This window comes from Stegostoma tigrinum, chromosome 15, assembly GCF_030684315.1.
Source record: "Stegostoma tigrinum isolate sSteTig4 chromosome 15, sSteTig4.hap1, whole genome shotgun sequence".
NCBI lineage: Eukaryota > Metazoa > Chordata > Chondrichthyes > Orectolobiformes > Stegostomatidae > Stegostoma > Stegostoma tigrinum.
Window position 1 is genome coordinate 40706779 of NC_081368.1, and position 20240 is coordinate 40727018.

The following is a 20240-nucleotide window of genomic DNA, read 5'->3' on the forward strand; positions in this document are numbered from 1 at the left end:
AAGTGTATACCACTGGGCAAGAGTATTAGCTGGGGGAAAGGCAATTACAATGAGATTCGGCAAGATTTAGGGAGCATAGGATGGGGAAGGAAACTGCAGGGGATGGGCACAGTAGAAATGTGGAGCTTATTCAAGAAAAAGCTCCTGTGTGTCCTAGATAAGTATGTACCGGTCAGGCAGGGAGGAAGCTGTAGAGGGCGGGAGCCGTGGTTTACGAAGGAATTGGAATCTCTGGTCAAGAGGAAGAAGGCGGCTTATGTTAGGATGAGATGTGAAGGCTCAGTTAGGGCGCTGAGAGCTACAAAGTAGCCAGGAAAGGCCTAAAGAGAGAGCTCAGAGGAGCCAGGAGGAGACATGAGGAGTTGTTGGCGGATAGGATCAGGGTAAACCCTAAGGCTTTCTATAGGTATTTAAGGAATAAAAGAATGACGAAAGTAAGATTAGGGCCAATCAAGGATAGTAGTGGGAAGTTGTGTGTGGAGTCAGATGAGATAGGGGAAGCGCTAAATGAATATTTTTCAACAGTATTCACTCTAGAAAATGACAATGTTGTCAAGGAGAATACTGAGATACAGGCTACTAGACTAGGTGGGATGGAGGTTCACAAGGAAGAGGTATTAGAAATCCTACAAAGCGTGAAGATAGATAAGTCCCGTGGGCCGGATGGGATTTATCCTCGGATCCTCTGGGAAGCCAGGGAGGAGACTGCCGAGCCTTTGGCATTGATCTTTAACTCGTCATTGTCTACAGGAATAGTGCCAGACGACTGGAGGATAGCAAAAGTGGTTCCCCTGTTCAAGAAGGGGAGTAGAAACAACACTGATAATTATAAACCAGTGAGCCTTACCTCAGTTGTTGGTAAAGCGTTGGAAAAGGTTATAAGGGATAGGATTTATAATCATCTAGAAAAGAATAAATTAATTCGGGATAGTCAGCACGGTTTTGTGAAGGGAAGGTCGTGCCTCACAAACCTTATTGAGTTCTTTGAGAAGGTGACCAAACAGGTGGATGAGAGTAAACCAGTTGATGTGGTGTATATGGATTTCAGCAAGGCGTTCCTGAAGGTGCCGCACAGTAGGCTATCGTACAAAATGCGGAGGAATGGAATTGTGGGAGATATAGCAGTTTGGATCGGAAATTGGCTTGCTGAAAGAAGACAGAGGGTGGTGGTTGATGGGAAATGTTCATCCTGGAGACCAGTTACTAGTGGTGTACCGCAAGGATCGGTGTTGGGTCCATTGCTGTTTGTCATTTTTATAAATGACCTGGATGAGGGCGTAGAAGGATGGGTTAGTAAATTTGCAGACGACACTAAGGTCAGTGGAGTTGTGGATAGTGACGAAGGATGCTGTAGGTTACAGAGAGACATAGATATGCTGCAGAGCTGGGCCGAGAGGTGGCAAATGGAGTTTAATGCAGACAAGTGTGAGGTGATGCACTTTGGTAGGAGTAACCGGAATGCAAAGTACTGGGCTAATGGTAAGATTCTTAGTAGTGTAGATGAGCAGAGAGATCTCGGCGTCCACGTACACAGATCCTTGAAAGTTGCCACCCAGGTTGACAGGGCTGTTAAGAAGGCATACAGTGTTTTAGCTTTTATTAAGCGGGATCGAGTTCCGGAACCAAGAGGTTATGGTGAAGCTGTACAAAACTCTGGTGCGGCCGCACTTGGAGTATTGTGTACAGTTCTGGTCACCGCATTATAAGAAGGATGTGGAAGCTTTGGAAAGGGTGCACAGGAGATTTACTCGGATGTTGCCTGGTATGGAGGGAAGGTCTAATGAGGAAAGGCTGAGGGACTGGAGGCTGTTTTCATTAGAGAGAAGAAAGTTGAGAGGTGACTTAATTGAAACATTTAAAATAATCAGAGGGTTAGATAGGGTTGATAGGGAGAGCCTTTTTCCTAGGATGGTGACGGCAAGCACGAGGGGGCTTAGCTTTAAATTGAGGGGTGTAAGATATAGGACAGATGTCAGAGGTAGTTTCTTTACTCAGAGAATAGTAAGGGAATGGAACGCTTTGCCTGCAACGGTAGTAGATTCGCCAACTTTAGGTACATTTAAGTTGTCATTGGATAAGCATATGGAATAGTGTAGGTTAGATGGGCTGGAGATCAGTATGACAGGTCGGCACAACATCGAGGGCCGAAGGGCCTGTACTGTGCTGTAATGTTCTATGTTCTAAGTACTGTAAACCAAATAAAGCTGAGATTAATGCTACCTACACAAGCTAAAGCTGTATGTAACAGTCGTGCAGATCTAAAGTTCCTTCTTTCCTTGTTAGAACGGATACAAGAGAAATTTTCATAAACGCAAAAGAAATTCCACAACTTTCATAATTTTCACACTATTATCCAACATTAGAGTGGTTGAAGTCCCAGTTAAGTGTTTGTTTTTGCAACATAATTTTGAAGCTTGGTGATCTATTGTTCATCTCGTTCCATGTTGCTTGATTTAAAAAAACTTCAAAGTAACATCCCTCTACTTCTTCAAGCCAAACGGAATCAGTTTGAGAACAATCCTTGCAGCTTGTTTCCATTTGGATGTCATCATTCTCAAAGTCACTACTAGCTATTTTCTCCCGTTCCCTATCATTTTTGACTAGTGGGTAACCAGAATATTACGATCTCATTCCATCAGACCACAAGACATAGGAGCAGAAATTAGACCATTCAGCCTATCGAGTCCACTCTGCCATTCAATCATTGCTGGTGAGTTCCTCAACCCCATTCTCCTCTTTTCTCCCCATAACCCTTGATCCTCTTGATAACGAAGAACATATCTATCTCAGTCTTAAATGTACTCAATGACCTGGCCTCCACAGTCTTCTGTGGTAGTGAATTCCAGAGAATCATCACTCTGTGACTGAAGACGTTTCGGCTTATCTCCTCTCTAAAAGGGTCTTCCCTTCACTCCACGGCTGTGACCCTGGGTCCAAGACTCTCCTACCAATGGAAGCATCTGCCCAACATCTATTTTGTCCAGGCCATTCAGTATTCTGAAAAATTCAATTAAATCCCCCTCATCCTTCTCAACTCCAATGAGCATAGTTCCAGGGTCCTTATTCCAGAGATCATTTTCATGAACCTCCTCTGAACCTGCTCCAGGGCACAGCACATCCTTCTTGAGATATGGGGCCCAAAACGGCATACAATACTCCAAATATAGCCTGACCAGAGCTTTATAAAGCCTCTCGTAGTACATTCCTGCCTTTATATTCAAGTCCTCCCAAAATAAATGCCAACATTGCATTTGCCTTCCTGACTACTGACTCAATCTGCAAGTTTACCTTGACAGAATCCTGGACATGAACTCCCAAGACTCTTTGCACTTCAGACTTTCTGAATTTTCTCATTTCATCCAGCTCCACAGTGTGTTAGCTCTGACTCCAGCATCTGTAGTTCTCACTATCTCCGATTCCACAAACACATCCTTGTCAAAGGCAAATTCAGTAAAATAGATTGTCTCTCAGGCAATTCTCCAGTCCATGTGGAAAAACATAAAAAGGCAGAGTGCACATGAGACAGCATGTGACAGTAAAGCAGAGAGAGATATGTTGCAGCTTCCAAACTCAGTTTCAAGCTCCCAGCAACTGCTAATGAAAAAATAAAACTAAAATTCCTTGATCTGGGGGAGCCTGACCCCTCCCATTCAGGCTGCTTCTATTGTTCCAATATTTCAAAAAAAACCCAAGATCTCACAAGCTGGTTACTTCACTGGATTCAAATATACAGCTTGGTACATCTGTCTTAAAACTACACTTCAAAACAAAACAAGGTAAAACACACCTAAAAGCCACAATACCAAGATCTCCCAAACTTCACTTGATACTCTACACATATTGATGCATTTACAACTTAATATGCTGTCACTAGTTATTCGCAATTTGGGCCCTGCCATTTCAGGCATATTTTCTATTTGCTCATGGAATTTGGAAGTCTACATTGCACAACCCAAACTGCCCTCACAAGATGTTGGTTAATCGCCTTCTTGAAATGCTGCAGTCTACGGGTGTGCTAAGGGGACCCCTGGTGCTGTTAGGAAGAAGGCTCTAAAGATTTTGACCCAGTGTAGACGTGGCAATATTACTCCACATTAGATGATATGTAGTCTCAATGTGTTTCTGCAGGTAGTCTGCGCTTCTGCAGCAATCTTCAGCCAGAAGTACCCAGTTGGTGATCCATCTCAGCCTTCTCCAGAGGTTTCCAGTATTACAAATACCAGTCCTCAGCCAATATGATTCACTCCACGTGACATCAAGAAGCGGTTGCAGACACTGGATATTGCAAAGGCTATGGGCCCTGATAATGCTGCAGCAATAGCACTGACGACTTGTGCTCCAGAACTTGCTGTTCCCCTAGTAAGCTGTCCCAACATGGTTACAATTATAGTATCCACCTGACAAGGTGGAAAAAATTGTCCAGGTATGTCCAATACATAAAAAGCAGGACAAATCCAACCTAGCCAATGACCACGCCATCAGTCTACTCTCAATCATCAGTAAAGGGATGCAAGGGATCATCAGTGCTATCAAGCAGCATCTGCTAGGCAATAAGCTGCTCAAATGACGTCCAATTTGGATTCTGCCAGAGCCACTCAGCTCCTGACCTCATTACAGCTTTGGCCCAAATGTGGACAAAGAGCTGAACTCCAGAGGTGAAGTGAGAGTGACAGCCTTTAACTTCAAGGCCACATTAGACCAAATGTGGCATCAAGGAACTCAAGCAAAATTGGAGTTAATGGTTGGATTCATATGTGCTGCATAGGAAAACAGACATGGTTACTGGAGGTCATTCATCTCAACTCCAACACACCTCCAGGATAGTGCCCTAAACCCAACAATCTTCAGCTGCTTCAACGGTCTTCCTCCACCTTAAGGTCACAAGTGGGGATTTCACTAATGACAGCACACCGTTCAGCACCATTTGTAACTCCTCAGATACTGAACCAGTCCATCTTCAAATGCAACAAGATCTGGGCAATATCCAGGCTTGGGCTGACAAGTAACATTCACACCACACAAATAAGAGACAATCTAACCACTGTTATTTGGCATGAAATGGTGCTGCCATCACTGAATCCCCCACTATCAGCATCCTGGGGGATATCACTGACCAGAAACTCAAACAGATTCAACACAAACAGTGGCTACAAAGGCAGCTCAGAAGCAAGGAATACTGTGGCAAGTAACTTATGTTCTGACTCCTTCAAGTCTGTCTACCATTTATAAAACACAAGCCAAGAGCAAGATGGAATACACCCCACTTGCCTGGATGAGTGCAGCTGCAACAACACTCAAGAAGCTTGATGCCATCCAGGGCACAGCAGCCCACTTGCTTAGCGCTGTATCCAAAAAACAACCACTCCCTTCACTACCTATGCTCAGTAGCAGCCTATCTACAAGATGTCCTGCAGAAATTCAAAAATCCTCAAACAGCATCTTCCAAACCCATCACCACTTCCATCTAGAAGGGCAAGGGCAGCAGATATAAGGGCAAATCACCACCTTCAAGTTTCCCTCCAAACCACGCAGGAGCCTGATCTGGAAATATATTGGCACTCCTTCAATGTCGCTGGGTCAAAAATCCTGGAATTCCCTTCCTAATGGCATGGTGGGTAAACCCACAGCAGGCACACTGCAGTAGTTCAGATGGGACAGCTCACCACCACCTCCTCAAAGGCAACTAGGGACAGGCAATAAATACTGAACAGCCAAAGACACCCACATCTCAAATTAATTTTAAAAATGCACCAGCTGCCTTTGTTTTCTAGGTGTTACAGACCTTAATCTTGGAAGATACCGCTCAAGGAGCCTTAGTGAGTTGCTCTAATACAGCTTCTAGATGCTACATGCATTGCTGTAGCTATGTATCAATGGAAGAGCAAGGGAAAGTGCTGGATGAAAATTTTAAATACAGCCCACCCAACAGTTTCTCTTTATCTATAGCTGATTACTTCTTCAAAAGAACTCTCAAATATTTGTTTGACAATTGCTCTTTCAAACAAAAAAAAATCCATGAAGACTGCTGATATCCTGACCTTTCATAAGTGATATTGGGCAGGTAACAGCCATCAGAACTCTTACTGGGGAGATGACAGCCTAGTGGTATTATAACTGGACTGTTAATCAAGAGGCCTGGAATCAAAATTTCCCATGGGCAGATGGTGAAATTTGAATTAACAAGATGATGATTATGAGTCCCTTATCAATTGCTGGAAAAACCCATGTAGCTCATTAATGTCCTTTAATAAAGGAGACTACCATTCTTACCTGGACTGGCCTGTGAGAGACTCTAAACACACAGCAATGTGGGTGACTCTTAACTGCCCTCTGGGCAATAACATGCTACCTAGCCAGTGATGCCACCATCCTGTGAATGAATAAACATTTTGTTGCAGAAAACAGTATCATTCTTTCTGTTTATGCTACGTTCCCCATATTGTTATGGCAAATGTGTGGGAAGCCACTGCCAGTTTGCACACCCATTCAGTACTGAGATGAGGGGAAATTTCTTCAAAATTGAGAGCCTGGGGAATTCTCTGTTGCAGAAAGCAGTTGAGACTGGAACATTAAAAGTTTTCACTAGGGAGTTAGATACAGTTCTCAGAGATAATGAAATCAAAGAATGAGGAGAAAACGGAGTATAGTGGTGAAGTGGACGATCAATCATGGCCACATTGAATGAAGGCGATGTTTAAAGGGCCTACAACTGCTATTATTTTCTATTTCTGCAATACAACTATTGCACCTCAAGACACAGCTAGAAAGACTTTGTGGGCAATTTCAAGATAATTGTTAAAAAGATAGCAGGGTGAGGTACCCAAAGAATGATAATAGTAAATAATGCTCTATGAAAGACCCCTGGTGCTTTAAGATATCAATATATTCTGTCATACTGAATGTTCTTCTTCGATTCAGGCATACTTCTAGATAAAAACTGCCAAAGCTTTTCATCTTTAACTCACATGACAATCTGTCAAGATTACCAAAACAATATTTTTTCTGAGTGTGATGAATGATTAACAGAGGACTAATTCACCAATGGCACCATCCCCAATAATCAAAGTTCACTTCCAATTAATCAGTACTCTCCTCTCATTCAGCAAGTGATGTTCTGGGGGTTGTTGCAGTGAAATAGTGGTGTCCCCATGCCCAGGCCAGGAAATGGGTTCAAGTCCCACCTTCTCCAGATGTCTGTAATAACCCCTCTGTACAAGCTGATTTTCTTTTACTTTTGGTTAACCTTAAAATTGTCCTGGGTGCAAAATGAAAGCTTCATTAAATTTTTTTTTAAACAGCAAGACATTTAGACATGTCTTCAATCTGCACCCAATGACATGTAACTGATACTAGTTATCATGCATAATGACGATGTTGAACACCCTGGCTTTCCAAATGTAACAAGAGTACTACTGTTCTACTTCCCTTCAAAATACTGTACTCTGATACATAAAGGAAAAGCATAGTTGCAAGCACCCAGATAAAAATGGCATTTAGACTAATTATGTGATTGGGGCCAACAAGCAATCAGGTTAATAGAACAAGAAGAAGTTTGGCATTGAAGCACTTTAATTAAGTGCCAAATGTTATCCCTGGTCCCTGTCCAATTTAGAAACCCCTCAAGTAAGGAAAGGAAAATTGATGAGAGCTGGAACCTCAAACACTAATCAATTTGCACTAGAAGTACCAGTATATGGGTGCCAGGAAAGGTTCAGCAAATTCAAGTACAATGCACTCATATCTAAATACGTAGACAGCCATTTTTCATCCATGTGTTCTGAATTTAGCTATCAGAAAAATAGCAGCATAAGGCATTAACCACTAAACCATGCTTTGGCAAACAGCAAAAACATTCCGGGGAGATAAAGACCTGATTGCAAGTTTAGACGCAAGTACATTCTGCAATCCTAATCCTAAAATTTAAGAATGCTGAATGGCCTGGATAGAGTGGACGTTGGGAACATGCTTTCATTGGTAGGGGTGACTAGGATCCAAGGGCACAGCCTTGGAGTAAACGGAAAACCTTTTAGAACAGAGATAAGGAGAAACTTCTTCAGCCAGAGAGTGGTGAACCTCTGGAATTCACTGCCACGGAAGGCTGTGGAGGCCAAATCACTGAGTACATTTAAGGCTGCAATAGGCAGGTTCTTGATTATCAAGAGGATCAAGGGTTACAGGGAGAAAACAGGAGATTGGGGTGAGGAATTTATCCGCCATGGTTGAATGGCAGAGCAGACTCGATAGGCTGAACGGCCTAAATTCTCTTCCTCTGTCTTATGGTTTTAATCTCTGGAGCGGAAAATCCTAAACATGACATTTTTGTATCTACATGACTACCTTGCTGTCTAAAAATACACTGTCAGGAAATGTTGCCTCTACATTAAGAGTGATAGAATATCCACAATGTGGAAAGTGGCCATTCAGTCCAATAAGTCTGCATCAACCCTCTGAACAGCACCCCACCCTGTGCTCATAATCCCACATTTACCACACCTGAGCCACCTAGCCTGCATATCTGTGGACTGTGGGGCCTGACAGAAACCCATGCAGACATGGGAGAACATGCAAATTCAACATTCAGTCATCCAAGGCTGAAATCAAACCCAGGTTTCTGGTACAGTGAGGTAAAGTGTTTACCCACTGAGCCCCATGATGCTGAATTACATTTACCAATAGATACTAATCCCATTTAACCCTGTGTACAGCTGAATAATGCTGACGGTAGCAAACTCTCCCTTTTCCACCCCATTTGTGCACTCACACCACGATCATTTATTTATCTGACCATATGCTCAGCTATTAGTGAAGTTAGATAATGTGGGATTCAGGGTGAGCTTGCCAATTGGATACAAAATTCGTTTAACATCAGACAGAGGGACATTTCACGGATGGGAGACCTATGACCAGCCCTTTTCCGTAGGGATTGATGCTTGGTCCACTTCTGTTTGTTAATGATTAAATGAGAATATAGGAAGCAGCCTACTACATTAGCAGATGACACCCAGATTGGTATTGTAGTGGTCACTTGCTATCTAAGTCACGAAGAGCTCTTAGTCACTTAGGACAATGGGATGAAGAATGACAGCTGGAGTTTAAGCGGGATAAATGTGAGACTTTGCATCTTGCTAAAACAAACAAGGGCAGTGCTTATACAATTCAAAGTAGGGCCAAGTAGCAGCATTGCAGAACAGAGACACCTAGGGGTTCAGGTACATAATTCTTTGAAGTTTGCATCACATAAATAAAGTGATTGGGAAGATATATAGCATGGTTGCTTTCATCACTCAGACCTTTCACATATAGGTATTGGGATGTCATGTTGAGATTGTACAGGATGTTGGTGAGGCCTCTTCTGGAGTACTGTGCCAGTTCTGGTCTCCCCATTCTCGGAAGGATATTATTAAGCTGGAGTTGGTTCAGAAGAGATTTACCAGTGCATTCCCAGGAACAGAGGTTTAAGTTATTGGAGAGGCTGAATAAGCTATGATTTTTTACCTTTTTACCATTTTACCACAGGTGGTGAGGGGGGGGGGGAACCATACAGAAGTTTATAAAATCATGAGGGCACAGAGGAAGTGAATTGCAACTTGTCTTTTCCCTAAGCCAGGGGATTTCAAGACTGGGGGGGGTCACATTTTTAAGACGAGAGGAGAAAGGTTAAAAATAAAAGACATGAAGGGCTATTTCTCCCCCTTCCCCTCCCCCAGATTGGTTCATGCATGAATGACCTTTTAGAAGAAGTAGATGGATGCAGATACAGTTAGTGTTTAAAAGCCACCTGGGTCAGTACATGAATACGAAATGTTTGGAAGAATACGGACCAAGCACACACAGTGACTAAGATAACAAAGCATGACGCTGGATGAACACCGCAGGCCAAGCAGCATCTCAGGAGCACAAAAGCTGACGTTTCGGGCCTAAACCCTTCATCCGGATGATGTGTGATTTTACAGACTCTATGCTTATTGATAAAGTAAGTCAAATTTTAATTAAAATCATTTATGCTTAAAAGTTAGCAAATAACAAGAGACTGTTCAAAAGTGCCAAAGTATATTGAAACTTGATTGGCCGCTTCAAAAATCCTTAGGCCAATAGGCCAACATACCCAGTTGTACTGATCCATGTTACGATTTCTGCGCTGGATTAATTACGCTTTCATGACACTGATCTCACCGAAACTCACCAGCCAGGTTTTTTTCCTTCCTCCATTGACTTGGTTTCTTTACGCATGAATACCTTTGTGTATGCATCATTGTGATAAACAATATCCAAAGGAACACTAATCTGACCGGTTCTCATACACAATAATAGCAGTACTCTCAACTAAGTAATCTGGGTCGTAACATCCCACACAGGACAGCGGGGGGAAAAATGCAAGTCGGCCTCATGCTTTTCCTACGCGTTTCCTTCTCTTCCGGGGATTCAACCGGATTTGTACTGACGGAACTGCTCCACTCTACTTCAAATCTCGGGTTTCATTTCATAACAATCAAATGGTACCAGCCGAATCTGCATCGATACTCCCCTTCTATGTTTCTCACCTGTGCTGTCTGTTACACCCCCAACCGACGCCGCCATGCTCTCGTTCGGGGTGCAGCTCAATCCAAGCCGCTTCCTCTTTCGGGGCAGGTTTTAACTGGGTTTCGCTTGTGTCACTGTCCCAGTCAATCGATGGCTGAGTGCCGAGGCCTGAATATTCTAACGCAGTCGATCGCGGCAACCTCACGTCAATTTGCCTTCGTCACCACAGTTTGTGTGAAATTTCACAAAAAGAAATATTTACTGCTGCTAATGAACATCGCGCGTTTGTCGGCCGTCAACTCAGTTTCTCTTCTCTCTGGTGTGCAGATGGCGCCCGGAATGAGAATTCTAATCGGGACTACTTTCGCGTCAAAGAGTCTCTCTACTCATAAAAACCCGATCACAATTCCAGAAACGACATAATTCGCAAGTCTTATCGGAAGAGCTTTGTAACTTTATTGAGTTGTCATTACGCATATTCCTTTAGATATTTCAAATTCGGACAGCTTTCCAAATTCATAGGACTCTCGCGGAAGGACCAGACATTAAAACGTGTACTGCACTCATCAATGAATCACAATAGGGTATCACTGCGCATCAGCATTGCGGCGGCTGTGGGGATGGAAGCGCATGCGCTTAAAAACCATTCTGTGGAAAAGTCGAGAATGTTCACGTGAGTTCCTGGAACGATGATCGTGACTATCTTAAGAATTAGTGATAGTTAACTAAGAGCCACGTGGCCTTAAAGGGTGTGATGAAACATAAAAGTGTTTTATTTTAAAATTAAGCAGTTATAGTATGTCGCTCGTCGCTCTTGTTCAGCGTATGAGTATAAATGCAACGTCAAGGCCTGAAGCGATGCGAAGCATGTTATAAAAAAGATTGTTATTTGAGTGGATGTGACAAATTATTTTGCCCACTAATTCCTATATTTATATTGCCTTATAATGTTAAAAGCAGGGTCTTAACATAAGTGATTTTGGTACGAAATTTCTTGTGATCGCTGATAATTTATAATGAAATAATAAGTTTTCTTAAATCATGTTGGTATTATTTTATCTTACACGTGACTAAATGTGGTGGGGGCGTGGGTGGGGTGGGGGTGGGGGTGTGGGTCCAGCCAACTGGTGGTGATAGATGGGCAGTAGTAGTAGGTGTGACCTAGTTTGTTAATGGGAGGGTTCAAAGCAGTTAGTGGTTGGAAGAGAGGTGGCAGGAGATGGGTGGGAGGGTTACTTGAAATTAGAGAACCGTGTTCAGTCCTCTAGGTTGTAGGTGCCCTGGCAGAAGATAAAATGGTGTTCCTCAGATTTGCTTTCTGAATTGTGACACCAAAGGAGGTAGAGAAAGCACGTCAGAGTAGGACAGGAGTGGGCAGTTGAAGTGGATGGTGACTGGCTGGTTAGGTTGACCGTTATAGGCTAGGTCAAGATGCTCGGTGAAACAGTCACCTAGGCTACATTTAGTCTTATCGATTTAAAGAAGACGACATTGGGAGCACCGGATGCAGTAGACTAGGTTGGAAGAGACTGTTTAGGGCTCTGGCTGGAGGTGAAGGAGGTGGTGTTTACAGGTGTTGCATCTTTTACAGTCATAGGTGAAGGTACTGGGGCAGGGTTTGGGGTGGTTAGTGAGCAGTGTGGTGTGAACTAAGGAGCGGCAAAGGGAATGGTCCTTGCGGAAGGCAGAGAGGGGTGAGGAATGTAAGATTTTTTGGATGGTGGGATCTAATTGGAGTTGACGGAAGTGTTTCAGCATGATATGTTGGATGCAGAGGCTCTTGGGGTGGAAAGTGAGGACATGGGAAACCCTATTTTTATGATGTTTTGGGAGGTGGTGGTTTAAAGCTGTGGAGCGGCGAATGGAGGCAACAAGGTGGAGGGCTATCTGGATGAGAGTGGGGAAAAGAACATTACTTGAAAAAAGACAACATCCTGGATGCTTGGGAATGGAACATCTCATCAAAGCACATAAAATGGAGACAGAGGAATTGGGCAAACGGGATGGAGTTTTTGCAGGATACAGATAGGAGATGGTGCAGTCGAGGTAGCTGTGAGAGTCTGTGGATTTATAGTCAATGTCAGTCCGTAAACATGCCAGAAATGGAAACTGAGAGGTTGAGAAATGGGAGGGAGGTATCTGAGATGGACCAAGTGAATTTAAGGGCTGGGTGGAAGTTGTTTGCGAAGTCAATGAACTGCTCCAGTTCACCAAGTGCAGGACGTAGCACCGATGCAGTCATTGATGTAGCAGTGGAAGAATTGGGGAACAGTACCGGTGTATGTACTGAAGAGGGACTGTTCAACATAACCGACAAAGAGGCAGCAGCAGCTGAGGCCTATGCAACACTCCTGTGGATTTGGAGAAAGTGTGAAGAATTGAAGGAAAAGTTATTTAGGTTAAGAACTAGTTCGGCTAGGCAGAGGAGGGGTCTGGATGGGTCTGTTTGAGAGGAAAAAAACTGAGGCCTTGTAGGCTGTCATTATGGGATACAGACATATGTAGGAATTGCATGTTACACGCTGTGATAACAGGTTATCATTCTCATACACTGACTCTCTCTCCCTACTACTCCCAAATCTGCCAAGTATTCAGAGAATGCTGTCATTTGACCCATCAATTAAGTACAAAGCAAATCAGTGATTTATTTTCACTCTATCTTCAATTCTTTGAACCTGAATCAACCTTCTTGCATTCAATTTGCTAAGTCCAAACCAGGCTCACGACATTTAACTATGTACTTGGACTTTGTGAAATCCATGACAAATAATGACATTTTCTGAGGGAACATATTTTGATGCATCTGCAAGGGCAGCACAAATTGAGTATGGTCAACAAGTAAAATATGTTGAATTTTAAATTAAACACTGACTGATCAGCTCTGTATGTAATCGAGTAGCTGCAGGTGGAGTCTGGACAGTGTTTACTAGCATTTACCCTCTCTTTAACTTATCCCTACTGCTGTGCTTGCTTATGGTCCCTCACTCTTTCCTGCTGGTACAGACAAAACAACAGTGAACGGCAGCGAAGAGTTTAGTGTAGGAGTAACAGAGATAGCAAGAACCGCAGATGATGGAGTCAGAGATAACACAGTGTGGAGTTGAGGGAACACAGCAGGCCAGGCAGCAGAGGAGCAGGAAAGTTGATGTTTTCTTCAGAAATGGGGAGGGGGAAGGGAGCTGGGAAATAGATAGAGAGGACGATTGGGCTGGGGAAGGTAGGTGGGATGGTGATAGGTGAGTGTAGGTAGGGAGTGGTGGCTAGGTGGGAGAGAAGGTGGACAGGTTGTGTCAGGTCAAGGCAGCAGGGATGAGAGGGAGGGTCAGACATGGCTTGAAGCCTGGGGTGGGGAGATTTTAAAACTGGTGAATTCTGTGTTTAGGCCATTGGGCTGTAAGGCTCCCAAGGTGAAATGAGGTGTTGCTCCTCCAGTTTGTGGATAGTGTCATTGTGACACTGGAGGTGGTTCAGGATGGACATTTCAGTGGGAAGGGGAGTTAAAATGGTTGGTGACTGGAAGGTGTTGTCATTTGTCACGTACAGCGTGCAGATGCTCTACGAAATGGTCTGTGACGTACAGAAGGCCACAGCGGGAGCCATGGATACATTAGACCAAGTTGACAGAAGTACAGGTGAACCTCTGTCTGATATGAAAGGTTTGTTTTGGGCCTTGAATGGAGGTTTAGGGCAGGTGCAGGAGTTCCTGCAGTTGCAGGGAAAGGTGCCAGGTGTGTGGGGTTAGTGGGTAATGTGGAGTAGACGAGTGAGCTGCAGTGAGCGATCCTCACAAAAAGCAGATGGGGTGGGGAGGGAAATATCTCTTTGGTTGTGGAGTCAGATTGTAGGTGGCAGAAGTGGTGGAACGTGATACACTGGATGTGGAGGTTGGTGGGCTGATAGGTGAGGAGAAGGGGGAATTCTGTATTTTTGTTGGGAGAGGGGGGAGGGGTTTTGAGGGCAGAAGTCCAGGAAATGTGAGAGATGCAGTTGATGGCATTTTTGATCACGGGGGGTGGGGGGGCCTGGGGTGGAGATGTTGCGGGCCTTGAAATTGGAAGACATCTGGGATGTTTGGGAGTGGAACACTCCATCTTGGGAGTAGATGCAGAGGAATTGGGAGTAGGGTTTGCACTCTTGCAGGAGGGTGGGTGAGAGGTGGTGTAGTCTAGATAGCCATGGGATTCATTGGGCTTGAAATACATGTCAATTTCGAGGCAGAAATGGAGACAGAGGGGTCCAGGATGGAGAGGGAAGATGGACCAGGTAAATTTGAGGTTCAGGTGAAAGGTGTGAATAAATTTTCTGAACTACTTGTGGGAGCATGAGGCAGCACAATACAGTCACCTATGTAGCAGAGGAAGGGGGTGGGATAGTGCCAATGTAACAGTGGAAAAGGGACTGTTCCATGTATCCTATGAAAAAGCAGGCATAGCTTGGGCCCATGAGGGGGACTAGTTGGGCCTGCGGGAGATGAAGAAGCAGAGGACTTTTAGGTCATCTGTGTGGGGGATAAAAGTGTATAGGGACTGGATGACCACACCGAAGATGAGGTGTTTTTTTTGGGGGGGGGGGGGGTCGGGAGGACAGATTCAAGGTAAGCAGAGATGAATTCAGCATAGCAGTAATTCTTCTTTGCACCACTCCTACGGTGTATTATTAGTTGCAGGCTGAAGCAAAATTGTATATTAGATTTCTGAGTGAAACCTCAGCATCAGTGCCAAATGTTTGTGCTGAAATTTTGAAGGGATGCACTAATCCCAATATAAGCATTTTCCAAATGTCATATGGACAAAAAAACCTGTCATTTATGTTAACAATGAAACGCAACAAACTTTCATTGTTTGCAGGGTTAAGGACACAGACAACAGATATCACAGATACAACTTTATTTAACTGTCCTGTATACCAAGATGGCCAGACAGGGTGAATCAGAGAGAAAAAAGAGAAACAAAAACAGAAAGGAGGGTCACTGGGCTTAAAACGTTCACTCTGCTTTCTCTCCTAAGATGCTGCCAGACCTGCTGAATTTCTCCAACAAATTCTGTAATTGTTTTTGATCTTCAGCATTTGCAGTTCTTTGTTTTATTTAAGATGATGATGGGGTTTGGGACCAACTTCATGTGTACACAGATTTGAGAGTAGCATATAACTAAGGATGAGTGTAATCATTATTTCTCTAAACTGTTCAGCCACACTGCTGTCACTGGTGCTACCCAGGTATACAAGTATGAAGATAAACAAAAAGGTAATAAAGTATATGGAAAGCCCACAACCTCCAAGTTATCCTTCAAGTCACTCCATCATCCTGAATTGGAGATACATCACTATTTCTTCAGTGCTGCTTTAAAAAAATCCTGCCTGTCCCTCCCTAACAGTGTTATTGAATATTATTTCAAGAGAGCAACTCACCACCACCTTTTCAAGGGCAATTAGAGATGGACAATAAATGCTGTCCAGTGATGCCAACATTCCATGAATGTGTTTTAAGATCAAACACACTAGACCCTAGAATCTACAGTGGAGTGACAATATAAAATATCCAAGAAGAACAGGAATTGAAATAAATAATATTGTGATGTAACTTAAAGAGGTTATATCCAGATAAAAGCTGCATTCCGAGTCCATACTTTCTTTACATTTGTTGTCAATGAACAATTTAGAGACATTTTAGCCAATACCAGAAATCTGAAAAATGCATTTCTAGAAATACAGGCCAATTACGATCTGACAGAAAAATGGTTTAATGTTTCAGACAAGATCTTGTCAATCAGCAGTCTTAAAAAAGGTCAACTTTGATGATCAGCATGGAATCAAAATTTTACAGTGCAAGAGGTAAACATTCAAGGTGGTATACAGTACCTTGACATCATGGATGATAGTCTTTGGATTGCTCTCTGCACACTACAGACTGGAAGGTTAGAAGAGAAGATTAGAAAAAATACGTGGCTGTAGTGCGAATGATGTAGAAGGATCCACCTGAAGAAGAAGCAGCGCTTTGAAAGCTTGTGATTTCAAATAAACCTATTGGACTATAACCTGGTATTGTGTGACTTCTGACTATGTAGAGGATTGAGTGCTTGCACTATTGAACCAAACTGTGAAGCAAATGAAAGTTGTACACAGGGAACAGTCATCACTTGAACTAAAACTCCATCAAAGTCCTGAAACAACAGCCAAAAGGAGCATCTAATACAGTAGGATCTGGGGTAACCTGATTTAGAACTAAAGAGGATGATTGATTATTAAAGCTTTTGAAATGAAAGGCATGACTTAATTAAATGTAAATGGGGTCAGAGTAGAAAGAGAAGCAATCAATTGTACTGATATATAAAACTTAACACAGCAGAAAAATACACAAGGCTGAAGATTCCAGTAATTCAAGAGCCAAAACTGAATTATACACATGTGAATGCAAAACACAGTAAGTCAGAAATTACAGTATCTATGGAGAGACATGATATAGTATCCATAACAGGGATGTGACTTAAGGTTGAACCAATTTATAACCTTAATACTGTATTGCTTAAAACATTCTTAGGAGAGCTGGAAATGAAGCAAGTGAGGTAAGATGGCAGTTTAATAAAACATTCTGGAACAGCACTGAAATACACAGTTGTTCTAAGACAGAGTTCAGAAAATATGTAGGGAAATTGTACATTGTTAATGATCCAAACACATACCATAGAATAAAGTTTGGAAGATTTAGTTATGCTCAAGCAATAAAGATAACGTAGATTGTAATGAGGAAAATATTTTAGAATGAATATATGACTGTTGCTTGATCAGTATGTATTTATTTCAATTCAGTTTTGGAGAATTTCAGGGGAAAAACTAATTGACATGACAGTAGGAGAACTGTGGTTTAATAATCATAACGTAGTTCCATTCAAAAGGATAATACACACTCAAAGATTACAGCATATTTGAAGAAAGGCAAAGTTTAATATGATAGGAAGGGGTCTTTTCAAATTAATGGGCAGAAAAATTAGCGATGGCCCAGTGGTTCAGAGTAGAAATCTTTCAAGTGGATCATGGAGAGCACAAATTAATATCAAAAGGGTAAAAGTAAAAATCAAAATTGAATTAATTGCATAAATAGGTTGATTAAAATTAAACAATCCTAACAGGCATGCAACAAGTTAAGGATAACATGGAAGATATTAAACATCTAAAAATTCACATAGCTAGTTTTCTTAACAACACAATGATAAAAGCATTAAATAATGAGGATACATTCTAAACTGAGTCTTATATTCTAGAATGAAAGTGATGATCTGCTTGGTGATTACTAGTTGATAAAATACTTATTCAGGTGGAGGATGTCCAAGGGGTATAGTCTTAAAATGAGTGATAGGCTGTTGAGAAATTATGTCCAAAAGCACTGTCACGGGATGGAAAACTGGAATACTCCTTGTAAACGATTCCCTCCAGTCTTTTCAAATGCATCTATGAACTACATGATTCCTGATGAAGGAGGAGGTGATGTACATAAATACAAATAATTGACAAAGAAGCAAATGCCTGAAGAAGAGCAGCATAAGGAAAATGCAACATACTGAATCTGTACTTATAAATTTGGAATTCCTATCAACTTGTAACAATGAGCACACAGCTTGTTTGCGGTAATCAAAGTTCAACTGAACTTACTCAGATCTTACTTCCAAGCCTGTAACATGAAGAATGTGGTATGACTGCTATTTTTAAAGGAACTGAAAAATAAAAAAGCTGCAAGATGTTGCTTTAGATACGAATAAATATTGATAAGGTTAAAGTTATTGATGAATTAGTAACAAAAGTGCCTCATGGGCTGGTGCCTCGAAACCAAATAGTTGGCAGAGATGAGATTATTGTCTTGTTAATCTTGCGAGGGATGGACAAGACAGAAATGACCCCAAATTTCCAGCTCTTTGTCAGTTTAACACAGCACAGTGTTCCCATACTAACATTTTGGTCTCAGCCTGTTGCAGTGCTCTAGAGAAGCTCAATGCAAGCTACAGGAACACACCTTATTCTGCTGAGGTACCTTAAGCCCTAAGGACTCAATGTCAAGTTTAATAATTTCAGAGTGAGAATACCTTCGTCCATGTTCATTATCCACCCTTTACACCCCCTAGTGCTGTTCTGTCTTGGTTGCACCCAGAACAGCCACCATTTTCAGCCATTCATATTTGCCATTGGCACCCATTCAGTATTTCTGTATTTTCCAACATCAGTAATTCTTTTGACTCCCTTTATTTCCCTCTCTCTACTATCTGGTTGACTCACTCTCAGTTCTCCCTTTGCCTCCTCCCCCCACACACCAAATCGGCACAAATACCATCACTGAAGGTGGGGAGAGCACTGGGGTGGGTCTCGGCCCGAAATGTCAGCTTTCCTGCTCCTCTGATGCTGCTTGACCTGCTGAGTTCATCCAGCTCTACACCTTGTTATCTCAGATTCTCCAGCATCTGCAGTTCCTACTATCTCTGAAACTCTCTTCTCTCCTGAGATACTGCCAGACTTGGAGTTTTTCCAGCACTGTTTTTGCTACAGATATCCAGCATCTGCAATTCTTTTATTATATACCTAGCTCTGTCAGATGATGATGATGATTATGTAAAACCTTGATTCACCTACCACGAGAACTGAGTTTTGAGATGAAACTTTGGACTCTTATCCCATCCCCTCTCTGTCTTGTTTACTATTTGTGTTATTCATTACATATCTAATTACTTTATATCTTGTGATCTAAATACATTCTAATTGTTGACATGCCCTTGCGTGTTCCAGAACAAAAACAGGCCATTCTCCTCCTCAACCTTATTCTTTCCATCAATGAAAACACAGTTGATTGAAATCTTAATTCTATCCATCCAAATAAATGAACCTGTATAAAAATGCTAAATAACAATTTATCAGTTATCTAATTTTCTATTGGCTTTTCCTTGCCAGAACTTTGGGGGTATAATTTTCTAAATGAACACATTTAGTAAGGATGGGATAAGAGTCCAAAGTTGAAACTTAAGCTTATCATTTGGGTAGCAAGCATTGAGCAGGGTGTAAGAAATTTTGCCCTCAACCTGATAACTCAGGCCAAAGTAGGTTTATTAACTCTTGAGAATGGAAGGAGAAAACTGATCATTCCTTCTATTCAGAGTCTTAGACAAGCCCAGGCAACCTTATACATGAGGGAGTGTGAATAAGTCCAGAGTGTAAGTTTCTTTTTGAGTACTGAATAAACATGTTGTACACAAACACTACTTTGGGAGTCTCAAGTTATTGATACCCAGAGCAAGCCTCTGAAACCAAATGAGGTTAATATCTTAACAAAATAAAAACTGAAAGGACTGCAGATGCTATAAATCAGGGACAAAAACAGGAATTGCTGGAAATGTTTAGCAGGTCTGGCAGCATCTGTGAAGGAAAATCAGAGCTAACTTTTCGGGTCCTATGACCTCTTCTCCATTCTGAGGGAGGGGTCACCAGACCCAAAATGTTAACACTGATTTTTCTTCACAGATGCTGCTAGACCTGCTTAGCTTTTCCAGCATCTCCTGTTTTTATTAACAACTTACTCAATGTGTTCATTTAGTAAATTATACCCCCAAAGTTCTGGCAAGGAAAAGCCAATAGAAAATTAGATAACTGATAAATTGTTATTTAGCATTTTTATACAGGTTCATTTATATGGATGGATAGAATTAAGATTTCAATCAACTGTGTTTTCATTGATGGAAAGA

General features: G+C 42.1%; 1 protein-coding gene and 1 long non-coding RNA gene across 3 annotated transcripts in view; one reads left to right on the plus strand and one right to left on the minus strand.

Annotated features, from left to right (window-relative positions):
* LOC125459054 (UDP-N-acetylglucosamine--peptide N-acetylglucosaminyltransferase 110 kDa subunit) overlaps positions 1 to 10918 on the minus strand; it is an 81686-nt gene extending 70768 nt beyond the window's left edge. The window contains exon 1 of one of the 2 annotated variants that reach the window (XM_048544978.2): positions 10542 to 10918. In XM_048544978.2, the coding sequence (XP_048400935.1) occupies positions 10542 to 10578 (37 nt within the window). In that variant the 5' untranslated portion in view covers positions 10579 to 10918. The remainder of the gene's footprint in view (positions 1 to 10541) is intronic. The other variant, XM_048544979.2, reaches the window with a different exon arrangement.
* LOC125459055 (uncharacterized) lies at positions 10553 to 16556 on the plus strand. Its single transcript, XR_007248947.2, has 2 exons — positions 10553 to 11194; positions 16274 to 16556. It is a non-coding gene; the product is annotated as an uncharacterized LOC125459055 (long non-coding RNA).
* The last annotated feature ends 3684 nt before the right edge of the window (positions 16557 to 20240 follow it).